Source organism: Bubalus kerabau, chromosome 5, assembly GCF_029407905.1.
Source record: "Bubalus kerabau isolate K-KA32 ecotype Philippines breed swamp buffalo chromosome 5, PCC_UOA_SB_1v2, whole genome shotgun sequence".
Lineage (NCBI taxonomy): Eukaryota > Metazoa > Chordata > Mammalia > Artiodactyla > Bovidae > Bubalus > Bubalus kerabau.
This window is the reverse complement of record NC_073628.1, coordinates 94,651,832-94,675,247: the sequence shown is the minus strand read 5'-3', so window position 1 is coordinate 94,675,247 and position 23,416 is coordinate 94,651,832. Positions and strand designations below refer to the sequence as shown.

Sequence of the window (23,416 nt, the reverse complement as noted above, 5' to 3'; positions counted from 1 at the left end):
TGAATATTAATAAGATTATTTTGCCACACATATTTCTTTACTTCTGCCTTGTAATGGATATGAGAAGAAACTACTGCTACACCAAAAAGTAGATAAAATAAAAAATAATAGATAAATAATTAAAGCAAACCAAACAAATGGAAGAAAGTCCTAGGCTAACTTATTGCCTGTGGGGGCAACGAAGCCTATCCCCAGAACTGGACTCTATTTCTCTTCTACTTTTCGAGAGTTTCTCAATACTGAAACTGATTCCCTCTTTTTTAGTTAACATAAAAACTTCACAACTCCCTTGAAAGTCACTAATATGCAAAAGAGAATAGTTTTGAGCTAGAGTCTAGTTTCTGTACATCCTCACCAGCTAAAATGACTTTGTTCATACTTGCTTTCATTATGTTCTATTTTAACACAACAAGAATATTTTAAGTATGTATGTATGCAAAATATTAAAATATTGCACACACTTTCTTACTCCTCCCCCATAGATCATGATATGCTCTTATGGGAATCCTTTGGGCTTCCTCTAGTTTTGCTCTGGCCAGACTCCCTTCCATGGGCAGCCCTTTGAACCTGGTTCTGTGACGGGGCTTTCCCACAGACAACCAGACTTCCAAGATGATGAACTCCTGCCCTTGGTATTTACAAGCGAGCCCTTCCTCCTTCATACATCCTCCTCCACTTCCCTGGTCACTGCTGCTCTCCTCCACTTTGGGCTCTGACTGCAGACCAGAACACCTAGGCTGACTGCTGGAAGATTCATCCACTGACCTTGCCACACTCTTGGGTCTAGTCTACCTTCCTATCTTCTACCATTCCCCTTCCTCGCCTTGTCTATCCTGGTAGGCAAGTTTCATGCCAGAGCTCAGCTCCTTATGGCCCCATCCTGGCTTCCCATTCCAAAGACATCACCCATGCTAATGACCCTGAACATCTAACAGGTTGAGAGAACAGAGGCCTGTGCCTGGAGCAAGCAGGTGGCATTCCTCAGCCAGGTAAACCCAAGATGGGGCTTGGCATGGCTTGGTTTGCAGCTGGTTTCATCCCTCAGAAGGTAGAGGATTCCACCGAGGAACTGCTACTTTGGACTTAACTCTAACAAGGTTGAGGTGATTGACTGCTAGGAAATCTTAGGTATATTGTGTTGAACGAGAAGTGGCCACCATTTGCAGCAACATGGATGGAACTAGATTATCGTATTAAATGAAGCAAGTCAGGCAAAGACAAATATATCATTCATATGTGGAATCTAAAACAATGATAGAAATTAACTTATTTTCAAAATAGAAACAGATTTATAGACATAGAAAACAAACCTATGGTTACCAGAGGGAAGGTAGGGGAGGGGATAAATTAGGAGTATGGGATTAAGATACACACTACATTACAAAGGTGAACAACAAGGTCCTACTCTCTAGCACAGTAATAACCTATAATGGAAAAGAATTGGAAAAGTGTATATATAACTGAATCACTTTGCTGGACAGCTGAAACTAACCAAGTAGTGTAAATCAACTATACATCAATGTAAATAAACAAGTAAATAATAAGACTAAGGAGAACATGGTCATTTCATCAAATATTTCAAGAGTTTTATGCAAGCAAGAGACCAGTCCCATGCAGGCAGTGCCATAATAAAAAGCAGCAAATGCACTTGTTACAACAGAATGAGCAGTTCTACAGAGGTGCCCAGGTAAGGACTGCGTTTCTTAAGTGGACAGCACTGAGTGGAACATTACCTCTCCTGTTTAATGGAAGGAGAACACTGGTGAACTTGAACGTAAAGAGAGAGGAAAAGTAAGTGACAAGTGCTTTGAAAACCTTAAAATGCTCCATAAGCATGAGACATCAGTTACTATTTGCCAGAACTAGCATTTCAGTAGCAAAACTTCCAAAGGCCAGAGATAAAATTCATCTTTGACCTGGATGTTTGCCTGAACTTTGTGGTATTCAAGGACTCTGTTGTCTTATTTGTCAGGAAGACAATTAATTATGTTGATAGGTTTATTAGGTTTTCAATTCTAAAGCTAGAAAGCCCCCTGGAAACTTTTGCAGAGTTTTTTGCTGTTGTTCATTTCCTCTTATTTTGTTTTTGAGTCAATGAAACCATTCCTGTGGTTTAAAATTCAAAGAGTAAAGAAAAATGAAAACTCTTCTTTTGCTAATGTCTTTTCTCTAGCCATTCAGTTCCACTCCTGACAGCCACCTAATGGGAACCAGTATCTCTCTTGCTGTTTAGACACATCTTGTTCTTCACACAATTTTCTCCATGTGAGAATCTGAGTTGTCAGGGTTTCCTGACTGTAGCCATATGACATCCCATAGGATGGTCGCTGAGACACAGGACTGAGCAGAGGCCAATCCCAAGAAGTTTAGGAACAAGTCTTCCTCAAAACTGCAAACATTTGTCAATGCCTAATTTTACTATTCTGCACTCCACTGGCCAGGCAGTTAGTTAAATGTCTTGCCTAAGACTGCAAAGAATGTGAGATAACATCCTTTGTGGGTGGATATGGCTATCTCTCCCCTGACCAACTTTCCTGACACAGTCACACAATTGCAGCTTTGTTCCTACCCAGAGAGCTGGACGGTTGGTGCTAGGAGAGCACTATTGCTGCAATCACCAGGGTTCAGTTAGAGAGTAACTCACACTTGTTTCCATACTGGCCTGTGCACATGCTCTGTTTGTGTATACGTTTGTTATTTATCCAATTGAAATGATAAGTTACTCAAAGGCAGGGTCCTAGTACCTAAACCTTTCATATCCTCAGAGCCCCCAATATTAGGATCTCACCTCCTGTTTTTTTTCATTCTGCTTAGCAATTGAGAAATGAACTTTTCTTCCTTCTTAGTATTGCTAGAATGTGAGTAGTTCCCATGGGGATACGGTGGGAGCATGAGACATTGTTCTCATCCTCATGAAGTGACACATTTTTCTAGAGAGACAAGAATTACAAATATGAAACAGGGGCAGTGCTTACTAAGGTGCTAAATTGAGGTGGGTTTGAGGCGGACATGGCTGAAACAGGATTGACTGTCCTCATTTTCTCTAGAGATTAAGTTTTTCTATTTCTAGACATTCTAATTTAATCTTGATTCTTAAGACTGTAGTTCATAGACTGACTAACAGAAACAAGTCTGTGCTTCCTCCTCTTCTGGGAAATTTTCTGTATTCTATTGGGCATGGTCGTCCTCATCCTCAGACTCTCCCAACCTAGGAACTACACCCATGCAGGATACTCCAACAGGGCTTCCTTAGAGGAGACAAGGACATTCTGCCAAACCCTGTTTCACATCTACTCTTTGGAGTTACATGACTCTTGGGCATTTTTAGGAAGATGGACAGCTCCAGTGTTAATATCGCAGGGCCCAGGAGCCAACAGGCCCCTGACTGGCCTCCCATTAACTTTGACAGTCAGGGGCCAGGAAAAAGACGAGTGACCCTGAGGAGGGTACAAGACAGTAAAGGCCTATGGGATTTCCCAAGGTTAAACTGAGGAATGGAGACGACAATGGCTTTGGGTTACATACTTGATTTTTTGTACAGATTCTCCTAAATATAGCATTTCTCTCCAATTCTGGCAGTAAGGCAACAACTATGCTGATTGATTGGTTTTTAAGTTCCCTGTTGGGGTGAAAGAAGATAAAAGAGTAGGAGTAAGTCTGACTCATGTTTGTGGATTTTTATTATAACAAGAGTCATTTATTTTTAAAACAGAAAAATCAGGCTTTAGCCTTGAAACAAACAAATCTAGCCAAGATTATCCATGTTAAAAAATTAATCCAAACAGTACATGACTTTGAATCAGGAATAACATTATGACTAGATTTTTACCATGAAGAAATTATCCTGGTCAATTTATGAGAGGTTTGTGGATGAAGCTTAGGAACATGCAGTAGATAAAAGAATAACTGACGAGTCCAAATTATTACCTCCAAGGATTCAATTAGGTAAGGAAGAGATTGCACCAAAGAAGATGGTAGACTCAACCATTTAACCCCCATGGTACAAAGAGAAGCATGTTTAAGATAATTTCTTATAAACATCATCACCAGTAGAAAAAAACAGGCAATACCCATATAGATCTATTTGTGAGTTTAAATTGAAATCATTGCATTGGGTAGGTTGTATGGAGAAGCAGTCAAGGGTTGGACTTCCCAATCTAGGACAATCTGCCCTCAGTGCCATTACAGGATATAGTTGCAGGAGTAAAGTGTGAAGGAAACTCACCAGCTGGCTAATTGTTCAACAAAGCTGCTGATGGGACATCACCAGTGGACTCAGGCCACCTTGGGTCAAGGCTTGGACCTCAGATTCTGAGAAATGATTTCATAGTAACCAAAAGCAAATAAGCTAATAAGCATTCATATAGAAAAATGAGAGTTCAAAGGGAACTTGAGTTCTTATGCCAACTGGTCAACCCATCCTCTTCTTACCAGGACACTATTTGAGAAACCAACTTAAGGTTGGTAAACAGATGATGTGAGGAAAGAGAGGTAAAAGATGTTCAAATAGAGGTAAAGGATGTTCAAAAAGTTAATATCTCCAAACTTTGCAAACCTTCTCTTCTCTTTGAAACTTTGTTGCCTTCTCTCTAATCTCTCCCAAGGGACCAGATTTCTCAGGTAGATGAGTGAAAGCACCTTAGCATTCCTTTTCCCGGAAGGCTGAAGATGCAAGGGTACATACACCCTGTACATTACTAGTTCTCAAAGCATGGTCTTGGGACCCTTGGAGTCTCTGAAATCCTTTTTAGGGATTTCTTTGAGGTCAAAATTATTTTCATAATGACACTGAGATGTTACTTGCCTTTCTTTTCTTGTCTCCTAGCAGTACAGTGTTTTCCAGAGGCTGTGTGACATGTGACAATGTTATCACTCTGACAGAAATTGGAAGGTGTACTTGTGTACTGTTGTGATTTAAAATTTCTCCATCTTAACTTAGAACACAATAACTGTCAATGAATATAACCCACTCAACATTTAGGAGTGCAAAATGTTCCTAAGATCAAAAATTTTAAGAACCACAACATAGACCATCGTTGTCAGTCACCATGCTAGAACGCTAACAAAATACCATCATGTTATTCTTTTCAATGAGATTTGGGGAACACCCAAGTATTCTAGGTGAAGACTTCTTAAGGAGATTTAGGAAGTATTCTATCTAAGTAGATAATATTCAGATTACCTCAAAAGCTCTAAATAACTGTGCTGCAGGCATGCACCCTCCTCTAACATATGGGAATGTGTGCCCCAGATCCTTTTACTGGATATGTTAATTTGCAAAGAAAAAAGATAAGGAAACATTTTCATCTGTCTTTCGACAACTATCTGAAATGGGATCACAATTCATGCATACAGCCTTCATTTGAAAGGAAGTACATTCTATTTTTGGAATTCTTGAACTCTAAATGAACTGAAACCAAGAATCCATAGCCTATCAGGAATATAGGGTAATCAAGAAAGCTTTTCCAGCTTGGGGGTTTGTGTGTCTGTGCATGCACGCATGTGCAAGAAATGAGGTCAGTTTGGTCACCAGGCCATCTGTTAGAGACTTCTGATTTACATTCTTCAAACACAGCACAGAGGTTCATTTCCACAGGTTGGCCCAGTGCCCATTTAGACAGGATCTTGGGATTCCATAAGGCCACTGCCTCCTAAGCAATGGAAGGGATCTTTTTTTACATGAGCCTTCCTGAAGCTGGGCATGGAGCATATATGCCCACAAATATAATATTACAAGCCTAGACTTTTCCTTTGTCTCACACACACGGACTGTGACAGAGCTGGATATACATCCTCAAACCAAAGTAACCAAAATACAGAATAGAAGCATTTGATTTGAATTTGACTGAACACAGATGAGAAGAACATCCATTACATTCCAGACACTAATGGAGGTTACATGAGGAAGGCAAGACAAATACTTTTTCTGTTCTCAAGAGTAAAAGTGAAAAAAGTGAGTGTTAGTCGCTCACCTATGTCCAACTCTTTGTGATTCCATGGACTCAGCCTACCAGGCTCCTCTGTCCATGGAATTCTCCAGGCAAGAATACTGGAGTGGGTAGCCATTCCTTTTTCCAGGGGATCTTCCCGACCCAGGGATTGAACACTGGTCTCCCACATTGCAGGCACATTCTTTACCATTTGAGCCACCAGGGAAGCCCTGGGTAGCTATGAGCTAACGTGACATGAACACACAACCTTCACCTACCACTTACCAGTTACTGCAATCCAGCAACCTCTGTCATCTGAGTTAACTAACTGAGATAAGGACAGAAGGGTGACCACCATTTCTCTCTTTTATTCTTACTATGCTGACCTCCTGGAACCATGTCTGGCCCTCTGTCCTGAAAGAAGAAATGATTTTCACAGAAAATCCATGTCTTAGAAACAGAAAACTGTTGTCTATTATAGAAACTCTTTAGCAAAATAAAATAAATGACACTCCAAAAAAAAAATGACACTCAAAATGTTCCATTTTAATCATCACATGTTTACAATCATGTCCATTAAACTATTTTATCTTTAGGAGAAATGAGAAGATACTGGTAAGAGCTAGAACTTTAACAATGGTTAAGAGGCAAAATTGAGTCACCTTGTTCATACTAAGAGGAAGTGATGTGAAGGCACTAGTGTCAGAACCTCACTGGGTGAGGCGGCTTTCTCTCTCAGCATCTGGAAGGTGATGAGTGCCCACCACTCACTGACTCACTGCTTTGCTCACTGGTTCTTTCCTGGGCAGGGAAGAGAGTTGTGTCTCCTGCAGGGTTTCGTAGGCATCTGACAGAAGTCTGTGGAAGACAGCTGTCCTGGGGCCCAGAATGGGCAGTCTGTAGTGAACGTTCTCTGGAGAACAGAGCAAGAAGGAAGGAGAGGGCTCCTTAGATTCTACTTTTAAAATACACTCAAAATAACTGGTGTCACCAAAGACTTGTCAACCTTATAAAACAGCTTCAAGATTCACATGAAAACCCTCTCTAACAGAACCATCTTACCCCACCACACTTAAGCTTCTACATATCTTGGTCAAAGAGGCCAGAAAAGAGTGTTTAGAAACAAAACTCAAATATTCAGAGAGAGTGCCAATTAAATTGTAAATGAAGATAATGTATGACTGGAATTGTAACATGAGTTAAAGGGAAAAGAGGATACAATCCTCAGAAGACTTTTCAGGGACACATGTGTGGTTCTGCTCTTCAAACAAACAAATGTGATCTTTTGAAAGCCAACAGTAGGGCAAATGCACTAGTATTTCAAAAGGAACCTTCATTTTATGAAATAATTTATTTTAGGGCTCCTTAAAACTCTGGCTCCGTCTATGGGGTCGCACAGAGTCGGACATGACTGAAGTGACTTAGTATAGCATAGCATAGCATAAAACTCTTACCATCCTGACCTCTTCTTTGGTTATCAGTTTATTTACAGATGGTTGGTTTATTCATTTTTGTGACTACTCATTGTGAAGGAGAGTACATCAGTGTCTAAAATAGCATATTCTCATCGGAAGTCACTGAATGACTAAGGGAGCTGGTGTCCTGAATTCTCTGGAAAAGCTCCTTGGTCCAGGTGAATGAGAGCTAAGAGACGTCAGAAGATCACAAGCCAGTTCAGTGTCATTACTGTAATGAAGAGGAAACCAAGGTACAGGGTCATGATCGCCGAGGTCCAGCCCCGGCTGATCCAGGGTATTCGAAGGAGAGACGGCTAGGCAACCTATTCAAATGTTAATTAGAGATATAAAGAGTAATAAAAAGAGGATAGCTCAGTAGGAAAATTCAGTGGAGAAAACAAGCTGAGTGGCTTGGTTTACGCCGAAAATCAATATAACCCGTGACACCAGGTTAGCTCTGACCATGGAGGCCGCAGGCGCCCTCTCGAATAGCGGAAGGTGCCCCACCTTAGACACCTTCTCGAGTGGGTCTTAGAAGCCCAGGCAAATAAATGGTCGCAGAGGATATCCGCGCTCCAGATGGACACTCAGCTGGAAGTTAAAGGGAAGAATGACATGGGGAGACCAAGCGTTGGTGAGCAAGGCCCATAGCTTTATTTTCAACAGGGGCTTTTATACCCTAAGTTACACATAGAGGATAATAGAGGATGCAAAGTCAGCAGTCTTTGATGCTTATAAAAAACCAGGGTTTCTTTCCTGCAAATTTATCGTATACAAATGGTTTAGGTTTACATCATCTTCTGGCCAGAAGGCCTATTAACATTTTATGACTCTTGACAAGGACTTATCAACAAAGACTTATTTTCTCTAAGAGTAATTATTTTAAGGTTTGGTGCCATCTTTCGAAGATAAAATTGCATTCCTATAGGACGGATGTGTAATGGGTTTACAAAGGAAAGAATTTATTACCTTAAGGGTCTAAAGTTACTAACACCAAGGCCACTACTTATTTTTTCTACATACCAACTATATTAATTAATACACATTCAAGGATACAATTCAGGGGATGTGGAAACTTGGCAACAAACATTGGCTCATCAATGAAATCTTTTACTAGTTTTATTCTGACAGTTTCTAACTCTCTGAGAGGCTCTAAGCTGTTTGAATATCTTAAGCTTCCCGTGCCTCTCGAGGCTGGGAGACTGTAAACAATCGTATGCATAGCTGTAGGTGTCAGGGTAAACTTGTCAGGCGAGTTAGAGAGCCATCTGAGGGGTTTGAATTTAAACACTCCTAATTGCCCAGGAACTTTATTAATTGGAGCTGTAAGTTAGTTCTTTGACAAAGAGAGCGAGATGGTGGTGGGGGACAGCCCCCAGTAAAGTCAGAGGTGAGAGCACAAAGCAATAAAGTAGGCAGACTCTGGTTTTTGGGGGCAGATGCTCGAGAATATCCGGGGGGACTCCCGAGGCTCGATCCCGCTTTTGCGTATGCCGAGCCTCTTTCCTCATGACCTTTGTCACGAGTGGAATGTCTCTTGCCGGCTCCTGGCACATGATGAACTAAGGATCAGAAGCCAGATCTCCTTAATCCTAACACTTCGTGTCACGTCTTAGCCCTGGTGGAGTGGTAGACCAGGCCAGGTGGTAGACTTAAGTCAGGTGGTTAGCAGCTGTACCAATGTTTATGGACAAGAGCTTGTGAGTGTTATGGAACTCTGGACTCAAGGCCAGAGTCAAGATGAAGAAACCCCATCACTTAATAGAGATAGGCTCTTTCCATTTACTTAGTTCTCACTAGTAATTATTGAGGATCTATGAAATTTAGCTGAATTCAGAAGAACACTAGGGATTACTGTCGTGATCAACAAAATGAGTTGGGCAGTCACTGGCAGTGATGTTTGCTGGGATGACTCAGCCATTTGGTATTTGCAGCATGTCCACAGGCTATGCAACGTAGGGACACGTCTAAGCTGTATAAGCCAGCGAGGGCTGGGGCAGTGTCAGCAGCTTTTCTGGGTCGATCAAAAGTGAAGGCTGCTGGTACTGAGTGTCTGGCTCTCAGGGGTGGGAGTGGGCAAAATGCTTCTCTGGTTTTAAAGGTGGGAACATAGAGACCCAGAGAGTTTCAACAAGATAGCTAAACCTGTCTAGCAAGGCTAGGATCTAAACCCAGGTCTCTCTGTTCCTAGGCACCTTTTTTTTAACCTCAGAAAGCATACACAAGAGCAAAGCTCAGCTCAGAAGGGTCGCGACTGGAATCAACTACCAATCTATCAAGCCTCAGCTCTAAAAGCACTCCCTGAAGTCCTGTCTCCAAGACTGTGGTTCTTGGATGAAAACTATGGGCAAGAACAATGTCTATTGAGAACTTAATATAATCTACATTCATCGAGTCTAGCTCTTACGTTGGTAGTTGAAAATACATCCTCAGGGTTAATAAATTCATGAGAAGCATCTTATCACATTGTGCTGTAAAATCAGAAAATAAACATTTTTGCTTAGGGAAGGGCATGTAATTATGTGTGAGTACGTGTGCACACATAGGTTTCGTCCTTTGTGAGGCAGACCTGAAAAAAATCCAGGCTTAAGGGAAACTCAGAATGAATGTGCGGCTGATAAGAGAGAACCCTGAAACCAGCCTCACATGGGTTCATTCGCCCAGCGTTCCCTAGGCTTCAAGAGAATGAGGTGGTTGCAGGCAGATGGGGGAACTTTCATGAAGGATGCACTTAACTCTTGGATCTTCAGTCCACTTTGGCTAAATGACAGGCAGAAGAGAGGCCAATATTTCTGTATACATAAGAAGGGATTGGAGATCCACTAGAGTGGAAATCTCCTAACCTCAGCTGTCCCCTTAGTCTCTGATCCTCCCTTTTGACACTGCTTCAAGATACCCCTTCTGTCCTCAAATTTCCTTTCTGATGTCTTCTCAGTTCAATTCTGGCTCTAACTCCCCTGCAACCTCCCAGGACAGAGCTTAGACTTTCCCATTAGTATGAAGTAAAGAAAGTGCTCTTGATTTTCCTTTCTATGTGTATCAAAAGAAAAACTGAAAGTGGCTTCAGTTAATCTGGGAGCAGATGAAAATATGGACATAAAGTGACAGCCTCTGCTGCATCAAACCCTTAAATTACATCAGTCCAAAGAATGACCCACCCCTCCTCCACCAGCCCTGTATTGGTTTCTCTAAAAGATAAGATTTATGTCAATGCTGAAGCCAGAGATAGAGTTGCTATCCTTTTATTCTATTACCAGCGAGTGAATGTAAGAATAGCACTGGGCAGCTGCCAGGAGAAGGCAGGTGCTCCAAGGAGACTGTGGGAGGGAGGGTTCAGGGCTTGGGAAGGCCATTCCAGCAGTGTGGAGACATACATCCTTTCTCCCCTTAATTGGGGCTATTTAGGACTGCCTGAGAAGGGAATTATCTATAGACATTCTTCAGCAAGTGGATTATGGGGCTCTTTAAATGGGGCAGAGCGATGTGGCATGGAGAGGACCTGGGAAGGAACACACCATGGATAAGGCCAAGTGAGGGCTGAAGAGGGGACAGGGAGGGCTGGAGTGAAGGGAGGGCTGTGGACCCACCGAAACAGTTCAATAAGCAGAACGTGAAAGAGAAGGGATGGAGAATGGAAATTTGTTCAAAAAATTCAGAAATTATCTTAGGCAGTAAACTTTTCATTCTGTTACCATGAGGGTGGTATGTGTCCCCCTACAAGTACTCCAAAAGAAGGCAAACCTGTTAGGATGTCATCACGAGACCGTTTGGGTACAGTCTGGGCTTTTGGCTGATGGAGACTCATCATTCTGATGGGAAGAAGCAAGAATACACATTAGTGATTTGGCTAGGGCTTGGCAGAAAGGAATGTGTCTTTATAAATTTTAAAACACAGATGGGCTCTCGAACCCAGCACCTGCTAACTTGGTGTTCAGATCACTTGGCTGCAGTGTGAGATGACTGGTCAAAGACCACTACTTCAGAAGCTCTTTTTACTTAAGTGATATTTTCATGGAGTTTGATAAAAGCTGCATTTAAAAAACTATTTTATTTCACTGTCAGAACATGTACAGTCTGAAAATAGAAGGGATTAAGGAGAGAATCCTCCAGTTCTCAAGAAAAACATAAACAACACTTCCAATCTACCTTTCAAGTGCAAAATTGAGCATATTTTTATCACAACCTTCCAATTTTGGAGAAAATGTCTTGACCACTGTCTATTTTTTCCGGAAGCTAATATTGGAAGTGACTCTCAACCAAAAGGTGCTCAATTGCTCAGTCATGTACAACTCTTTGCAACTGCATGGATGGTAGACTCCAGGCTCCTCCGTCCATGGAATTTTCCAGGCAGAATACTGGAGTGGGTTCCCATTTGCTTCTCCAGGTGATCTTCCTGACCCATGGATCAAACCCATGTCTCTGGCATCTCCTGCATTAGCAGGCAGATTCTTTACCCACTGACTCGTCGGGGAAGCCCCAAACCATTTCTACATTATTTTAAGTTGTTTTATTTCTAAAGATTGACCAATATGTAAACTTGGATGGGCAAGCTACATCTCTACATTCATTTCTTGGTATCTATTTCAACAAAGATTTTCCAAGATTATTTTAACTTTGCTACTAAAAATATGGCCAATCCAGCCAGTTAATTTTATTAAATTGCCATTGGAGGATTCACTGGGACTAAGAAAAAGAAATATACCTTTAATTGCCCATTTTTGTCAAACAAGAAGGTGGTATTTGTAAGACAATAGTTTAAGAACTGTCTACACTATAATACAACAAATATATATCTGCTCACACATATTTCCTCTTTTCTTTTCTCCCTTTCCTCTTTCCTTCATTCCTTCCAATCAACAAACATCATTTGATTCCCACAATGACTATAATTAAAGTCTCTTAAAAAGTATTTCAATGAAGACAATTCTATCAGCCTATATGCACAGTGATACTTAGAGACTGTGAGGAGAGAAATTATAAGCTACAAACAGAACCAGGATCTTACTTTATAGTCACACAAGCTAAATCTCAAACAGAGTAGGATGTTTTCCTTCATTTTACTAAAAAATAAAAACTAAAAATGACCAATCTAATAATACTGGGATTGACATGATTTTAGGATTGGTTCAGCCTTCACTCTAAGCTTTAAAGGAAGAAGAGCTTGGTTTTAAAAAAAAATTAATGACTCAGGATTTGAGACTTTCTTTAAAGTACCAAATATACAAGATAAATAAATTGGGTCAAAACTTTTCAAAAGTCTCTTTCATAGAAGAATGAACTTTAGCTCAGAAATTCCTGAGTTTAAATAGTTCAATTTTCCATTTAAAGTCTGTAAAGAATATTTATGAGAGTTACATTTATTGTGATCTAAGAGCACTTATTAAGTATAGAGTTGGTGTAGGTAATGTTAGTGCTGGAGCCTGTCACATTCAAATGCCCATTTCCTCCACCACCATGTCTACTCGGGCCAGGAAATGGTTTTGATGCATCTGAGTCTGCATCTTAGTTTGTATAAATGTCCCTGAACTCATACAGAGAAATATAATATCTACTACTGTCCATCCTAGGTTACAAAAGGGCCTATTTATTTTCCCACATTATTGCTCTCTGTAGAGGAAACAAGTTAATGATTGTCATTAGATCACATAAAACTTCTTGGCTTAGTCATATGTAAGGGTCAGTGTAGGCTTACATTTCAACCATCTACTGCAAGGCAAGTCCACCTATCTTGGTTCATTATCCAGGGTGACTCCATGTTTTGAGTTTTTTAATAAAATGAAAACTGAAAAAAAAAAAAACAACCTGAACTCTTCTTCCCTGTCTGGTAGTAACATGCAGGAAAAAACCCCCAAAATCCAACTAATCAAACTTTGACTGGACTTTACTTCTGATATGTTTGATCTTGGTAAGAAAGCAGCAAATGACAACAAAAGGAATGGTTAACAGTAATTTTAGTCACTGCAGTGTATCAGAGGCTGTCCCAGTCCCAAGAGAAATGATATATAATCTCTCATATCTTATGAATTAGATATGTCATCTACATGGAAAATTTGTGTTTAGTTCTAAGTTGTCAAACAAATCTATTCTATGCCTTGTACAGGTCTTATGAAGGTAGAAAGGAAGATGATCTGTTTAGGGAAAAGGTAAAAACAACTATTTTTTTGGTCTAACTGTGTATTAATAGTTTAACCAGAAAATGAAACAACTCAAGAAACTCATCGCTTAAGCATTCCCTAAACATTTTACTTCTTATATTACTCAACCCATTATCCTATGTCCCCAAATGAATATAACCAGATATAAATCTGTGTCCTGATTTAAATCTTTAACTTACCTATGATTCATAATATTTGCAAAGGATAGTTTCAGATCATCAGGGATTATTAGAGTTTTTGGTTGCACCTATGGAAGAAAGTCACATGTATAACAATGCCCAAAACTGCACTCTAAGTTATAGAAATAACATACCATCTTAGCAAACTCAAGTTGCATTTAATGAGTTATTCATATATCATTTTCTCCTTTCTTTTATTGAATTTATTCCTATTTTAATTTTTTGCTGCTATTATAATTGGAATAGTTCTCTTTATTTCATTTTTGGATTGTTCATTGATAATACATAGAAATAAAATAATTTTTTGTACATAGATCTTGTGTCCCATAACTTTGCTGTACGCATTTATTAGCTCTAGTAAATGTTTTGTGGACCCCTTAGGGTTTTCTATATATAAAATCACATCATTTGAAATATGGTTTTATGTTTTCATAGTTTTAATTTCTTTTATTCTGATTTCAGTTTCTTTTCTTGCCTTACTTTTCCTGACTAGAACAAACACTCAGTGGTGAACAGAAGAGGTAAGAGTACATATGCAGGTCTGCCCCTGATCTCAGGGGACAGCACCTAGTCTTTCCTCATTAAGTCTGATGTTAGCTGTGGGTTTTTGGTAGACACGCTACACCAAGTTGAGGATGCCCTCTATTTTTATGAGTCGCCTTTTTCAGCCGTTCCCCATGGCATGCAGGATCTCAGTTCCCTGACCAGGGATTGAACCCAGGCCTCCTGTGGCGGAAGCACAGTGTCAGCCACTGGCTCGCCAGGGAATTTCCTAGGAGTCTTTTTATACCTTCCCAGCATCTCCGCTCCACCCCATGATTGGAGGGGTCTCAGTGACAAAGCAGTCCCCACCCCAGTCCCCGCCAAGAAGGAAGCGGAGCTGCTACTGCACACAGTGAGCCAAGAGCATTTCGCACTTATTTTCTAACCTCTTTTCATTCCCCTAGGCTCTGCGAGGCCCGCTTCTGACAGCAATAGGGAAGGGCCCTTGGGCACTTTTGCATCTGAGGCGCTTCCTTTGGGCCTTCCAACAAATGATAAAACCCTGCTGTGTGCTTCCACTCGGGGCTGGTTTGGGCAAAAGCAAAGGTCAGAAAAGAGGTCTTGAGAGAGAGAACAGCTGCTGAGGTCCCCAGGGAGCCAACTGGCCAGGGCCCGCTTAGGCCTGGGGTCAGAGCCTTGTAAACGTAGACACAAGTGATTCCAGAAATAAGACCAGGAGAAATTCCAACCCCAGTTTCCCAGACCCCAGCCAAAGCTGATACTGAACACCGTGATCCTAATTATGCGGAACGTGAATGGATGTTACAACATCCGGGTACACCTTTGTTGGTAGCTTCAGTGACATTTCCAAATCCCACACAACAAACTCACAAACCCAGCGAAACACTTGCTCGTTGGAAGCATTTTCACTGTGAACTCATCAAAGGGGCCTCGCTCATGCCTCCTGTTTGTCTTCTACTCCTTGCCCCTTTCCTGTTTCTGCACAACTAGCCTCACCTTCCTCCCTGAGTCAAAGAGGATCAGAATTAAAGAGATGCTTCCCAAATCCAAACCTAACCATTCAACTAAATCAACCTTCAATCCAAGCCCGATGCTTTCTCAGAAGGCCCCTAACCTTGCTTCCTACGCTGACCCAAGTCTTAACTCCAATGCGTACAGCCTCCCTCCTGAAACACACCTCTTTCTTTAGCAACTCAGATGTCAGAGCTTTGTTCTTGAGGCACCCACATCCCCTAGATAGCCTTTTCTTTACTAAAACTCCCCCCACCCACCATTCCCTACCACCAGCAACAACCACCTGTAGCCAGGAAGTACCAGAGATTCTCCCCCCAGCTCCACCACCGAGGCGATGACTGAATGTATGACAAAGCCCAGGATGAAGCTGCTTGTTTCATGGCTGTGATGCTGAGTGTTGTGTTGGAGACATGTTAAGGCAGAGAAGAGGCTCCATAACCTCCGGCACCTCTGTAGGGTAGTCACCTGAGTCCAAGCAAAGCAGCTCGACTCTGCTTTTCCCCTCTGGTTCAACCTGCCTCGGTTCATCTGTGGTTTGTTGCAAATGGGGAGGTTTATCATGTAAGGTGATGGAGCTCCCAGGCTAGCAGCTGCTCATCTGCAGCCCTTCCTGCCAGGCTCCGTCCTGGTCTCTCTGCTGGGCTTTGGTGCGGAAGGCTTAGTGCTGTGCCCTGGGGACACCCATGCCCACACCTGCCATCCCCTCACCTACCATTTTCACATCTCGACATGTGGAGCACAGCTGCTTGTTTCTGATCAGCGTGGGGTCGTTCTGGTTCCACCCGGCCTGCAGGGAGAGAGAGAGAGACAGAGAGAGGTGAGGAGCCGGGGTGGCAAAGAAGTGGGGAAGGGGTGGAGGGGTGGGAGGAATAACAGTTACTTCTGCCACAAAACAGAGATGAACATTCTGGTCCCAGCCATGCCCAGGATGGACAATAGACTCAGACAGGGTTTAGACAGAAGGGGGTGAGCCACAGACTAAACAGTGGCCTTGGGCGCCCGCATACAGTGGCACAGGCATCAGACAGCTGGCAGGGGGTGGGGTGGGGCAGGGTGTGCCTGGGGCTGAAATCCAGTGAGGTTCCTCTTTCCAGTGTGAGGGGCTTTCCTCTCTCATAGGTGACACTTTCCAAATTTCATACACAAGTCCCACCATCTTAACTAGTTGAGACCCTCTGATGGCCTGAGAAAAACAAATAGAAGACTTCTCTGCTGGCTGCAAACCTGCTTTCTCTAGTCTCTCTGAAATCCTATCCTCTCTTGTCAGGCCTTTACTCTGGGGCGACATCAGCTCTCAAGCACACACTGTCTGCTACCACGTGGCCCTTCTGTACCACCCAAGAGCCGCCGATCAAGACCTGGGCAGAACTGGAGCCGGTGTGTGGGTCCTGAGCCCCTCTCTCCCCAGAGGAGGGAGGCAAAGAACCACCAGCAGAGGGAGAGTGGGGCAGCCGTCTGCTCACAGTAAACACTGCTCTCTTTCAGACTCCATTTCTGCCAAAAGGGGAAAGGGTGGGCTTCGGGGGCATTTCTACCTGAAACGCAGGCTCCCCATTTGCATAGCTGGTGAAAGCTTGGTTAGGGAACAGATGGCAACTTGAGGTTAGCATCCCATGTGGGGATTCTCTCCTACCCTTTCCTGTTCACACTGACACCAGAGTCCTGAGATAAGATTCTTAGGAAGCGTAGACACAAGGGAGAGGAGGGCCACAGAGACAAGCAGACAGTTACTGCAAACTGAAGGCTTTCTCTCATTTGAGTGACCTGGCAGTCTGTCACTGCAGGAGTGCCCACCTGTGCCTTGACGCGTTCCTGCCATCCAGCCAGCTGTGCAGAACAGGAAGATGGGGAATATACCTGTATGGCATGGGGAGTGCCTGCGGCATGCTCCTAAGGCGACCTTTGCTGGACTGTTCCACGAGATACACTTGGGTGAGGCATTACTAGGGGTCTGAGGACTGTAAAGTATGCACCATGTTGGATTCTTCTGACAAATATTTAAAATACATTTCATGTTTATAGTCCATTTTCAAAGAATCAGTATTCCCACACTGGGCTGGCATGTGGAAGCATGACTGGGAACAGCTTAATCCATTCATTCAGCCACAAACCTTCATTGTGACGCCACCGCGTGGAGGGTGCTGAGATGGGGTCACAAAGATGAATAAGGTTTCTGGCCCACAGGAAGACCAGGGAAGAATACAGACTCATGTATTTGTCCATTCATTAATGCTGGAGTGGGTTGCCATTCCCTCCCAGGGGATCTTCCCAACCCAGGGATTGAACCCGGGTCTCCTGTATTACAGGCAGATTCTTTACCATCTGAGCCACCAGGGAACCCCAGGTACTGAGGACATGGAGATAAAGAAGAAACCATTTCTGACTGCAACCTGCTCAGCACCCAGTGTTTGGGTACCAAGAAGCGTGCCAGTGTTGAAGGCAGAAAAACGCTGAAGCCACCGGGAGTGAAAAGGAGGCCTGAGCTCACCTGGTGGGGGTGGGCGTCACGAGAAAGCTCTGAGGCGGGTTGAAAGAACAGGTAGTGCTTGGGTAGGTGCTGGATGTGGTGAGCAAGGAGAGGGGGCGGTGTTCCAACCTAGGAACACTGCGCAGTGACTTGGAAGAAAGACCTGGCAAATCCACTTCAGGTAAGTGAGAACAGCCTGGAATGGCCAGTTGTGTATGGGAGGAGGGAGGGGTGAAAAGAGAGGCTGGAGAGGACCCCCTGCAAACCCTCACCCTGACCCTGGGCTGACTCCTCTGCTCTTCTGGGCCCATTAAAGCTTCTACCTTTCCTTCCCAGATATCCTGGGCATGGGACCTTCTGGGGCCCAGGCTTCTCCCCCTGTCCCTCATGTCTTTGAGTTCTGAGACTAAGACACCTCTCTGAAACTGCGATTCAAGGCTGGATGTGCTAGGCATCACTGAAGAAGCGAGGGTACTTCTGGGGTTTCAGCAAAGAGATGGACTGTGTCCCCTTGGAGGACTCAGCAGGGGCTTCTGAAAGTGGCATCTGTGCTTGGTCTGAAAGGACGAGGAAGACCTGGATGGACGGAGGTGGGGTGGGAGGGTCCTCAGCAGGTTTGCTTTCAGTGGAGTTAGAAGCAGGTGCTTATGTTTCCTGCAGTTGATTTTGCCCCTGTTGCAGACATCTGGTGTCTGCAGAAGAAAACACTAGAGCCCGCAGGGATTGGAATGACAGGATTCATTCCAAATCAAGCAACAAGCATACCAGGTGCCTGGCAGGAGCTTGCTAGTTTAACGAGAGTTGGACCTGTGACCTGAGTCCCACACGGTGAGGACTGTCATCCTTGGGAATCTGAGGGAGAAACATGTCATAGATATTGTTTGATCTGGTCTTGGCAACTCCTTATCCTGTACAATCTAGCTTAGACGTTTCTTTCTCAGAAAGTCCTTCTGCTGACTCCCTTACCTGGGTGTCTGCCTCTCAGATTGCATCAAGATTTAGTATAACTCTTGCTGTAATCTGTGCTGTTGTTCTGTTTTCTTTTTAGCATGTTTGTTTCCTCCTAAGAGCAAGAATGTATCTCACACATCTTTGGATATATAAGAGGCTGACTTCCAATCTTCTCACCACAGAGAACTCTTTTTATTATTTCCTTCTCATTGACTCCCAAGTTTTGACAGCTTGTGATCACTAGAGCAACTACCCTGCATCTCCTAAGTCCTCCTCCCTGTTTCATGTTGATCAAACACATACAGCGACAAATACAAGTTTCAGAGGGAAGTACTGATAATCACCACTGACCCAAAGTAGTACCAGAATCTAGAACCTACTGTGTGGCACACAGTAGGCATTCAACACATGTTGGTTGAACGAATGTGTCAGTGTAAGCATTTTAAATGATCAGGTATATAGACATGACTAGCCTCGTGCCTGGAAAATCCCACGGACGGGGGAGCCTGGAAGGCTGCAGTCCATGGGGTCACTAAGAGTCGGACATGACTGAGCGACTTCACTTTCACTTCTCACTTTCATGCATTGGAGAAGGAAATGGCAACCCACTCCAGTGTTCTTGCCTGGAGAATCCCAGGGACGGGGGAGCCTGGTGGGCTGCCGTCTATGGGGTCGCACAGAGTCAGACACAACTGACGTGACTTGGCAGCAGCAGCAGCAGCAAACATGTATGTCCATAAATCTCTAAAACACAGGACAGATGTGTGCAAAGATCATTATTGTAATAGCACTTTCTTCAGGGAAACATTACAGGACGTTTGTGTGCAACCAATTCATGGACACAAAGCTCTTAGAAAAGCCAAGGCTGGAAGGCATATTGCTCGGTTCCAGACCTGGCTCTGAGAGGCTTGACTGGGCGATCACTGAAACGCTCTGTTACTCCCAACACCCTGCTGCTGCTGCTGCTGGTCTCTGTGGCCAAAAGGCCAGAGGCCAACTCTCATCCTGCCCACGCTTTCTAGGGACAGAAAGAACCAGTTTTTGATGTGTGGCTTCAGTCACTCTGCCAGGAAAGTGGTGGTATTCCCACCTGAGACTCACTGTCAGCCAATCCTCGCCCCGAGAAGAGCCACTGCGTCCCTCCTCACCTGGAGAGGCGGGCGAGGGCCTGGAGGTGGGGGGATGGGGGGTAGAGGGGTGTCTGTGCAGTGTGGGAGGCGGCCGTGATGAGCAATCCTGCCTGACCGGTCTATAAAGACACCAATGCAGACTTTTTGGGATTGTGTTCTTTCTGGGCCTCAGCCCTGAAACCAAGGTCCTTTCCTTCTATGTGAAGCCTCTCCTTCTCCTCCTCCTTCTCCCTCTCTCTCCTTCCTGATTTCCTTCATGCCCACTCGGCACACGAGCAGGAATGGAGAATAAACAGGCCGGTGGTTCTGAGCACAGCCCCCCCGGCTGTGTCATCTGCAGAGTCGGAGCCATCAGGAAAAGAGGCTCTGAAATGTCCATGGGGCTCTCATTTCCCGAGCAGCTGTCCTCAGGAGAGCCCGGCCAAGGTGAGGCAGAGCTCAGCCGACCCCCAGGGCCAAAGTCTGCGCTTCACATCACCTGGAAACAGCCTCTTATCTGAGCTTAGTGTGTGCTGAGGCCCCTGAACTCTGGCTTGTGGCCAAAGTGCTGGGCCTCCTTGAATCTTAGAGGGAAAAAAAAAGAATTTTTTTCTCCCTCTCCTTCCCTCTTCCTCTCTCTGTCTCTCGCTCTCTTTCAGACACACACCTGTCCACCTAACAAAAACTGAAAAATGTAAGCACCAGATGGCGATTTTAAAAATATCCATCACAAACATGATTCGAGGGGCACTAACAGGCCTGCCTCCTATCTTCTCGCCCCACACCTGTCTTCCTCTCCTCCTGCTCTCACCTGCCTTAACCGAGACACCTCATCAACCATCACCTACTTCCACCCTTTCAGTGGACACAGTGAGGAAACTGTGGCTCAGACACGTTAAGAGATTTGTCCAACAGTCCATACATGTGGTTTCTGTCATCCAGAAAGTTCTTTGGCTAAAGGGTCAAAGAAAGACTACCTTTTTCCCAGGAGGAGAGAGAACTCTTAGTGTCCATATCAGGACATGATAATTCCTGCAGCCCTTAGAAGCCAAAAAGTAACACTAGAAGAACCACGTTCAATATTCAAACCAAAAGCCCCCATCACAACTACACATTTCCCTGCTCTCGGACAATAGCGACCATCTCAAAGAACAAAAGTGAGCATAGTATAAGAAATACTCTTACTGCTCACTAGGAAAATTTCAAACATATACGAAATGATCAACAGCCGTGTAACCATCACCCAGACTTATGAAACTTGGTTTTCATTTCATTATTTAGATCATTATTTCAGGTCAGTTCTTTCCTTTAAAGCTTGGATTTGTGGTTATATGTGTTTGATCAACACAAACAGGAGACAGAATGAAGCATATGTGAGGGGTCATGAATTTGCAAAAACTGAGAGTCGATGACAGAGAAATAAGAGTTCTCAGAAAATGGGAAGTTGCCTCCTATAGTGTTCCCAGCCACATCTCTGCTGCTGGACGGTGTTTGTCAATGCGGGCTTTTTGTCACGAGTCTGCCAAAAGCAGTATGAATAATGTTCTCCTCTTCTCTCTGACTTGTTAGACTGGGACAACAAAGCCAGTCAAGGAGAGCAGATAGGGATGGGGCAGGAATGGAGTGGGGGGTACTTTGTACTCCATGGTGCAGGGTTGGGGGAGACTCGGTCACAGCCCACCCAGTAAGCAGGCAAAAGGCTCCAGGGGCTCCCACCATGGCTCCCTGATCGCCTCCATGTTCGCTCTGCTGGGCTGTGAGCTCTGAGTACGTCACCTCCTGGCCTCGATTGTCCAATTACCATGGTCACTTTCTTCTCTCCTGGAATCTGGAGGAGTCAAGTGCATGCCTGGAACAGGCAGGTGAAAGCCCTGCTGGTGAAGAGCTGCTGCACAGGTGTTTAAATGGGGACATGTTCAGGCCTCATTTCTCGGTCTTTTTTTTCTGTTTTCCTCTTCTGTGAGCTCCACCTCTCCTTTTTTGTTTCCTTTTTGGTGTGTGTTGTCCCCTGACCCTTCTGTGTGTCTGGCTTCTGCTCTCTTGCTGTTTGTCTCCCTCTCCCTGTCTTTCTGTCTCTGAGCCTCTGGTTCTCTGTCTCTCTGGTGATGCACTCAGGCGTCTGCTCCACACACACACACACTCGCCCTTGCCCAGGACTGCTCCTGGGCAGCAAAGGCCACTTGGAATGTGGATGTTCAAAGCGATGCCTTTTGACCCGTGATGATGAGGAGGAAGGGAGCCAGGTGGCAGGACCTTTGCACCTGTGCCCTGGGGACAGGATCTCAGGGCTACCACAGCCTCCTGACAGGTCCCTGGTGTGGAGGAGAAAGGAAGAGAGAGGACAGTACATTCCACTCCCATGAGATAGAACATAGCTTCTCTCTAGAGAGGAGCAGCACACACATGCAGGCCTCAGGCTCGCCACTGACTCCGGGCGCTGGATTCAGATCTGACATGAGGTACCCGCCAGGCGCCCCAACAGATCCCAGGGCCCTAAGAAGGGTGGCAGACTATGCCTCCCCTAAACCTGCCACATTGGCCTAAACCTTGTTTTGAGCTAAGATGCTCTGTAAAAACAGCACATGCAAGAAAAGTGCTCTAACCTCCTCTTTTTCTTCCTAAAAGGAGATAAACCACATATACAAGAAACGTTATCTTCAAGGACAAGAAATGAAGCCACGAGAATTGTTCTCCTCCTTCAGCCTCCTCACAGTTTAGTTACTCTTGCACAACTGCCTTTTTTGACACCTACTATAAAAACATTCAGATTTTGCTACTTTGGGTCTTCATTTCCTTATAAAGGCTCCTGTTTCACATAAAACTTATAGTAAATAAATTTTTCTCCTATTAATCTATCCCTTTAAATCTCTAGTTCAGCCCCAAATCCTAAGACGGCAAAGATAAAATTTTGCCTCCCCTACACCTGCTTGGCCTACACACCCGCGCACGCACACGCACACGCTCACTGGTGGAGGGTCAGTCTCTGACAAGGTGGGGGTGAAGGTGTGGGTGAAGTACCTGAGTCTCCTGTCGCAGCAGGAGCGATGGACTTGTGACCTCCCGGGTCTGCTCAGAGACCAACCTCCCAGGCTCAGCCTGCAGGGCAGGCCGCTGGAGCTGTTGCTCTTGGCTTCCATCTAATGGCCACATAAGAGTATTGCAGCCGTGAAATCCTAAACCAGGCCTCTCTCTCATGATGCTTTCCTCCCCCTCCTTAGAGCCTTAGCGCCGAGGATGGCACGGTGCGCTGAGAACCAGGGCAAACCCGCGAAGAGGAGGCGCCCGGTGGCAGCGGAGAGCCCGTCTCAGGAAGAACTGCAGAGACTGAGTGACTGGAAGGCTTCTTGCTGGCACTGCAGCAAACAAGGGGGAAACGCCGTCTCCGCTCAGGCCCCTCCATCCCTTTCTTACCTATCTGCCTGTCCAGCCTAAGGTGTTCGGGGGATTCGTGCTTGACTCGCAAGCACAGCCCTGACCCCGCCACTCCCGTGCTTGTAGACCTGGAACGTCCCCTTCGTGCCTGGGCGGAGTCCACCCGCCTCCTTGGGTCCCTCCCACCCCGGGCCCGCGCTCCCGCCGGCGGGATTCCTGGATGCTCTGGCGGCAAGCCCAAGCTCCAAGTCTTGGCCACCCCCACCCCCGGCCCTTCC

General features: G+C 44.6%; 1 protein-coding gene across 1 annotated transcript; it reads right to left on the bottom strand.

Moving 5' to 3' along the window:
* Positions 1-6,464: 6,464 nt before the first annotated feature.
* C5H1orf105 (chromosome 5 C1orf105 homolog) lies at positions 6,465-23,126 on the bottom strand. Its single transcript, XM_055583593.1, has 5 exons — positions 22,785-23,126; positions 15,952-16,026; positions 13,722-13,789; positions 11,129-11,196; positions 6,465-6,843 (listed from the first exon to the last, which is right to left on the bottom strand). The coding sequence occupies exons 1-5, from the start codon at positions 22,959-22,961 to the stop codon at positions 6,698-6,700; spliced, it is 534 nt and encodes a 177-aa protein (XP_055439568.1). The 5' UTR covers positions 22,962-23,126; the 3' UTR covers positions 6,465-6,697.
* Positions 23,127-23,416: the final 290 nt, after the last annotated feature.